Here is a 7,500-nt window from a genome sequence, read left to right as displayed (position 1 = left end):
AACTGCATTACACACATTTACGCACGCCAATAACACAACTATACACTCTCTAATGGATTTGTGGGAAAATCCCGTTCCAGCCGTGGCATTCCTTTGGGAACTGCTCGGCCAGACAGTTGAGGGCAGCGTTTCTCATCCTTTTTACCCTTGCATAACATTTAAAATAAGTTGCATGTCTCAAGGAACCCCTGCGCCAAAAAAAAAAAAAAAAAAAAAAAAAAAAAAAAAGAAAGAAAGAAAAAAAAACATGTACCATATCTTTCTCATTTTATTTTCGTTGTAATAATAGGTTAGATAGGATGATGTTTATATTATATCATTACAATAACCAAGAATATGTCGTGCGTGTTTAATCATATTACGTATATGAAATTAAAAAAAAAAAATCAAAAGGGCATTAGCTTATCTCACTTATTCTCGCGGAACTCCTAGGGGCCTTTTGCGGAACCTTAGGGTTCCGGGGAACCCTGGTTGAGAAACGCTGGTCTAGGGAATGACAACAACAATGACCACATTTTGACCGTCACACTTTATTGAACGTAAGCACTTTTTCTACTTGCCGCCAGGCGATTTTATTCAGCTGAAGTGACGAGCTATTCAACGAGGAGCGTGCCCCCCCGCCCTCTGCGGACCCATTGTCGAAGACCCGGCCGTAGGCATCATCAGGAGAGCAAAGCAGCTGGACGAGGTGTTTAATTGAGTCATTCGAGTCACTTAATGACACCCATAAACACGGTAATGGCTGTACCTGGAACCTTCTTAACTCTCATATACTCGACTTTTCTTTCTTTCTTTTTTTTGGGGTGGGGGTGGGGGTAGGCTGGGGTGGTGGGTGGTGGTGGGGATCTCATCAAGAGTTTTGCTTCATTTACCGTGAATAAGTAGTTTAGAAGAACAGTTCCAGTAGCTACGGTAACTAGGAGGCGAGAAGTTAGAATTATGATAGTTCGAGTCTGTTAGGGAGTCAACGCGTGGCGGGAGTAACATCAAACTGTCTCAAGTTCCTTAGTTTCAACAAAGGCAATCATGCCTAGCCACCTCTCAGAGCAGGTAGGGAACCGGAATGTAAGATAGAAAAAAAAAAAAATCTCCATCCCACCTGAAAGAATTTTTGACTTGTTTACTGCAGATCATAAGAGGCTTTGAGTTTGCGCTGCTAATTAGGTCCATTCGGCCACTCTGTGCCGCTTTACGGGGATTTCCCTCGGGTTCATGGGCCGGACTATTTCATTCACCTTTAAGAAAGGACTCTGGACATTTCAAAAGAAAATAGATAGATAGACGGATAAGTATATAGATGAATCAGTCAAGAAATTGCTAAATGAATAAATAAATGAATATGTAAATAAACAAATGAGTAAGTAGATGAACAAATAAATGAATAAATGGACAAATAGATAAACAAATAAACAAACATATGAATGAATAGATAAATAACTAACTAAATGAATTACTACATAAATAAACAGATAGATAAATAGATAGATAAATGAATATTTTCGTTTTAAGGTCCAGTAAATAACCAATTAATTGTATTACTCGTATAATTGAAATCAGCCAGTTTTATTTGATTTAATGAATACCTGGATCTGAGAAGATTAATAAAAAAAATTAAGACCCCAAATCACAACTGGCTTTCCACACAACGCCAGATGGTTTCAATTAGGTGAGGAATCAAAACCCTCACTCCCTAAGAGCCTGCACGCGCGCGTGTTATTCAAATCAGTGACAAGCCCTTCCCCTTCCCCCTTTGGTCATGTAGGGCCTAATGGACGAAAACTGTCAAGAAGAATGAGCTGCAGTACTCGTAACTCCGGCTTTGCAGACAGCCAACTTACTGAAGCCTTCAAGTGTGAGTTCGAACATTTATACATCTGTAGTGTCAGGATGCTTAAAGGCTGTAACGATCCTGCGACAGAAAGACAGACACAGGCCGACAGGAAAATAAAATGACATAAAATGTGTGTATTCACTTGGTCTTTGGATCACGTGTTGGACTCGTGATCGACAGCTATTTCCCTCCTGGAAGAGAGCTCAGAGCTCGTAGGTCCGATCTATGGGTAATGCTATGACCTTACACACACACACACACACCCAACTCCCCGCCCACGAGAGTCAGAGTAACGACCCGAAACGCAGCTGTACCGAAATAATTTCGGCCCTGGGCAGGATTCGAACCAAGCACTACGTGCACCACCATGCTAGTAGTTCATCGTTCTACCAACTGCGCCACCGTGTGTGTGTGTGTGTGTGTGCGTGCGTGTTTGCGTGTTTGTGTGTGTGTGTGTGTGTGTGTGTGTGTGTGTGTGTGTGTGTGTGTGTGTGTGTGTGTGTGTGTGTGTGTGTGTGTGCATTTGTGTATGTGTGTGTGTGTGTGTGTGTGTATGTGTTGGGAGTGTTTTGGGAGTGACGTAGAGGAAGGGAGAAGGAATGTAAACAACCAGCCATAGACAAATCAACATCCCTTCCTCCGCCTCTTCCTCCTCCTCTTCCTCCTCCTCTTCCTCCATTTCAGAATCATCTGCCAAGACGAAAACATACACACTGAAGGCAAACGAGACGCGCGCGCAGTTGCTCTGGAAGTAAACACTCGCTGACATGAAGAGCCGATCTCCAGGAAAGAAAAATGGAAAAGAGAGAAATGGAAAAGAAGAAAACCAATAATAAAAATGATAAGAAATAATATGATAGTTGTAATGATATAATAAAAATGATATTACTACTACTACTACTATTACAACAACTACTACTACTACTACTACTACTACTACTACTACTACTACTACTACTACTACTACTACTACTACTACTACTACTACTATTACTACTACTACTACTACTACTACTACTACTACTACTACGACCTCCATCCTATTGGAACTGTGTGGTGGAAGCAGCAGGGTCTGTCTTCCACAGACACAGTTCATTGGCCCCTCTCCCGCCAATGACTGTGGTCGACAACCCTTTTATTTTTCTATTTATTTATTTATTTTTAATAATGCCTAGTACAAAAGTTCATTTATCCTACTGTCAACCACCGTCTGCTCAAAATCCAGGTTTTGTATATGTGTTGATTTGGGTGGTGGGGACCTGGTACCTCTCAGGCACAAGAGGGCTGATCTTAGGAGTGAGAATGATAGTCTACATCTCATCCATGAAACAATGCTGCTTTTTGGTTGTTGTTTCTTTTCAGCCATTACCTCAGCCAGCCGAGCGTAGAATGCCTTTGCTCTAGGACCCATCCCACCTGAAGTCGTAAAGGTTATAGGAGTGAATGAGCCCTGGTCTACATTCTGTATGCGCTCCTCGTACATCCTGATCTTCTCATGCTCGTTCCGAGAGTGGGATGCCTCAATAGTTAGGTTGCTGTAACAGGGGGCCATCGGATCAAATATTCGCATGTCAAAGAAAGCCAATTGTCCCCGTGTCCAGAAACCTCTTGCGCTGACATCCACTCTTGCTTCATCTGATGTGTTGGACGTGCGGTATCTGAAGTTCTCCCCTCCTAGTGGGAGTAATGTTGGTTCGATAGTCACATCCTTGCACACCTCCTGAAGCATTTGGGCAGTGAGATCTCTTACCTCATCGTGTCGCATGCAAATGAATCCACCTTGCTTGCATATCATTGCATGGTCCGGAGTAAATTGTACACCACAGGAGCATCTGTTAGGCAGCCCTCCTAATGGCCATCCATACCTCAGGGCAATGGCATCCGTGAATTCTCTTTTGTTTAGGGTGAATCCCTTTGCCCTGATTGGTAGTGCTGTCAGCCAATTGGACGCCCCAACTTCCTGCGCCATTGTTATCTTTCTTTTTATATAATTCGATAGCCGAGCTAGAAGTGCTTGAAGCTCCTCCTTCTGCCTCTCTACTACTACTACTACTACTACTACTACTACTACTACTACTACTACTACTACTACTACTACTACTACTACTACTACTACTACTACTACTTTTTTTTTTCTTCTTCTTTTTTTTTTTACACACGACCTCCATCCTCGTGGAACTGTGTGGTGGAAGCAGCAGGATCTGTCTCCCACAGACACAGTTCATTGGCCCCTCTCCCGCCAATGACTGTGGTCGACAACCCTTTTATCTGTCGATTTAATTTTTATTAACAATGCCTAATACAAAAGTTCATTTATCCTACTGTCAACCACCGTCTGCTCAAAATCTAGGTTTTGTATATGTGCCGATTTGGGCGGTGGGGACCTTGTACCTCTCAGGCATAGGAGGGCTGATCTTAGGAGTGAGAATGACAGTCTACATCTCATCCATGAAACAATGCTGCTTTTGGGTTGTTGTTTCTTTTCAGCCATTACCTCTGCCAGCCGAGCGTAGAATGCCTTTGCTTTAGGACCCATCCCACCTGAGGTCGTAAAGGTTATAGGAGTGAATGAGCCCTGGTCTACATTCTGTATACGCTCTTCGTACATCCTGATCTTCTCATACTCGTTCCGGAAGTGAGATGCCTCAATAGTTAGGTTGTTGTAACAGGGGGCCATCGGATAAAATATTCGCATGTCAAAGAAAGCCAATTGTCCCCGTGTCCAGAAACCTCTTGCGCTGACATCCACTCTTGCTTCATCTGATGTGTTGGACGTGCGGTATCTGAAGTTCTCCCCTCCTAGTGGAAGTAATGTTGGTTCGATAGTCACATCCTTGCACACCTCCTGAAGCATTTGGGCAGTGAGATCTCTTACCTCATGTCGCATGCAAATGAATCCACCCTGCTTGCATATCATCGCATGGTCCGGAGTAAACTGTGCACCACAGGAGCATCTGTTAGGCAGCCCTCCCAATGGCCATCCATACCTCAGGGCAATGGCATCCGTGAATTCTCTTTTGTTTAAGGTGAATCCCTTTGCCCTGATTGGTAGTGCTGTCAGCCAATTGGACGCCCCAACTTCCTGCGCCAATGATATCTTTCTTTTCATACAATTCGATACCCGAGCTAGAAGTGCTTAAAGTTCCTCCTTCTGCCTCTCCTCCCTTCCCTTTGAAATGTTTCTTCTAATTTCTCTGATCTCCTCCATGTTAGTCTCCTTCCGTTGATCTTGTGACACGATGTTGTTTGTCAGGGAGGACGTGAGTTTCATAGAGTTTTGGTGTTCTATTTTTGCTAGGTTTAGCGGGTTGGAGATGCCTAGCCCTCCCATTCTAGGTGGAAGTTCAATGAGTTTTCTTTCCTCTTCGTTTAATGTCCGTCCGTTGGTGATGACCGGTACTAGCTCGTTTCTAATGGCTTCTTCAAGGGGTCCTAATAGGTCGGTGATGTTCGGTACCGTCCTTAATATGTAGTTCCACTTATGTTTAACCCCATATATGAATGCGGCATATGCCGCCTGCGATTCGGTCTTTGCAAAGTTAGCTAGGAGCCTAACTTCCGCCACCCAATCGTTAACTTTCTTTTCAATATATTGCTTTTTAAAGGATTCTGAGCCGATCACTGCACCGAGATGTCTTTCCCCCTCTTTTGTTACCTTCACTTCACTGTTCTCAAAGAGGATTTTGGCATTGTCAAAGTGCTCTGGTTTCACTATGAGGACAGACTTCTTTGCATTCGGAATGTAACCCAAGCCCGGGCCGTGTGCCAACACCAGATCCCACCACTACAACTAATGATAATACTGTAATATTGATAATAGTAATAATAATAATATTAGTGATAACAGTAGTAATAGTAATAATAATAATAATAATAATAATAATAATAATAATAATAATAATAATAATAATAATAATAATAATAATAATAATAATAATAATAATAATAATAATAATAATAATAATAATAATAATAATAATAATGATAATAATAATGATAGTAATAGTAATAATAATAATAATAATAATAATAATGATAACAATAATAGTAACAAAATAATAATAATAATGATAATAATGATAATAATAATAATAATAATAATAATTATGATAATAATAAAAAAAATAATAATAATAATAATAATAATAATAATAATAATAATAATAATAATAATAATAATAATAATAATAATAATAATAATAATAATAATAATAATAATAATAATAATGTTAATAATAATAGTAATAATAATAATAGCAATAATAATAATAATAATGATAATAATAATAATAATAATAATAATAATAATAATAATAATAATAATAATAATAATAATAATGATAATAATAATAATAATAATAATATTAATATTAATAATAATAATAATAATAATAATAATAATAATAATAATAATAATAATAATAATAATAATAATAATAATAATAATAATAATAATAATAATAATAATAATAATAATAATAATAATAATAATAATAATAATAATAATGTGGATAGGAGGTAAGGGAACACGGGCTGAGGGAAATACTTTTATTCCTGACTAGTTTCGCCTGAGTGGCTTCTTCAGAGGAACATAGTTTGAAGTCAAGTTGGTCAATATATATGGCAAAAGAAGGAACGTGGCAAAGTGTCAGGTTGGTCCCCCACTCGACCTCATCTGTCGGTGTGGCGGATTGTCACAGCGGGTGGACCAAGTATCCTCCTGTTGTTCGCGTGGCTGAAACGTCCGTCTGGATCAGAGCCTCTGTGTTTATTATTCATTACGATAAAGTGTGCTGCTGCTTTAGCCCATATTAAATCCCCAGTTCTCTTATTGATGTTATCATGGATGTTGATAAAAACGGACTCCATCGCCTTTCTTTCCTGCCGTGTAATGTTATCCATGAGAATTCTTGCCTGGTCCCATTTTGGTAGATGGCCTCTTTCATCGACATGGTTAACTAATGCACTACTAACCCTGTGGTGCCTTACATCTGCTCGGTGTTCTTTCAATCTGGTGTCTAAGCCTCTGCCGGTTTCACCGATGTATTTTCTGTCACATCCACCACACGGGATTTCGTAAACTACGCTGTTTGTATTTGTGGTTGGGTCTTTTTTCTTGATTAAAATGTCCTTTATTTTCGTACCTGTGGAAGTTGCAAGACGAATGTTGGAGGACGATAAGATTTTGTCTAGATCTCTTGTTAGATTGGAATTTGGGACCACCCAATATTTAGCGTTGGACTTTTCTCTTTTGCTGCGTAGTATACTACGAGCCTTCTCCTCCAGGGTGCAAAGTAACCCTCTGGGGTATTTGAGCTTTTCAAAAGTTGTTTTAATTATTTCAATTTCATCCGCTAGAAATTCGTCACTGCAAATACGAAGTGCTCTTAAAAACAGGCCTATCACCACACCAGTCTTTGTCCTCTTATTATGTGCACTGTAGAAATGAATGAAGTCATTTTTATTTGTCGGTTTCCTGTAAACTTTAAATCTAACGCCGCATCCTGATCTTATTAACACGGTGTCTAGAAAAGGTAGTTGTCCGTCTATCTCATTTTCGATCGTGAATTGGATGTTAGAATTCACACTATTTAGATTAGATAATAATAATAATAATAATAATAATAATAATAATGATAATAGTAATAATAATAATAATAATAATAATG

General features: G+C 39.2%; 3 protein-coding genes across 3 annotated transcripts in view; all 3 read right to left on the bottom strand.

Annotated features, from left to right (window-relative positions):
- The window catches only part of LOC143039764 (uncharacterized), a 353,768-nt gene that overhangs the window by 266,225 nt on the left and 80,043 nt on the right, over positions 1 to 7,500 (bottom strand). The gene's annotated exons all lie outside the window — the stretch shown is intronic.
- LOC143039926 (uncharacterized) lies at positions 2,991 to 3,859 on the bottom strand. Its single transcript, XM_076210318.1, has one exon. The coding sequence runs from the start codon at positions 3,798 to 3,800 to the stop codon at positions 3,003 to 3,005; it is 798 nt and encodes a 265-aa protein (XP_076066433.1). The 5' UTR covers positions 3,801 to 3,859; the 3' UTR covers positions 2,991 to 3,002.
- Positions 5,058 to 7,500, bottom strand: part of LOC143040105 (uncharacterized) — a gene marked incomplete at its 3' end in the record, with an annotated part of 28,822 nt that continues 26,379 nt past the window's right edge. The window contains exon 3 of the mRNA XM_076210796.1: positions 5,058 to 5,615. Coding sequence (XP_076066911.1) covers positions 5,058 to 5,615 — 558 coding nt within the window. The remainder of the gene's footprint in view (positions 5,616 to 7,500) is intronic.

The sequence above is a fragment of the Oratosquilla oratoria genome, chromosome 27, assembly GCF_046742065.1.
Source record: "Oratosquilla oratoria isolate Oo_2021 chromosome 27, ASM4674206v1, whole genome shotgun sequence".
In the NCBI taxonomy this organism is placed as follows: Eukaryota; Metazoa; Arthropoda; class Malacostraca; order Stomatopoda; family Squillidae; genus Oratosquilla; species Oratosquilla oratoria.
Note: the sequence above shows the minus strand (reverse complement) of the source record. Positions and strands in the feature narration are given on the sequence as shown.

Coding starts and splice junctions, on each gene's coding strand:
- LOC143039926 (XM_076210318.1), bottom strand. CDS start 3,800: ATGGCGCAGGAAGTTGGGGCGTCCAATTGGCTGACAGCACTACCAATC.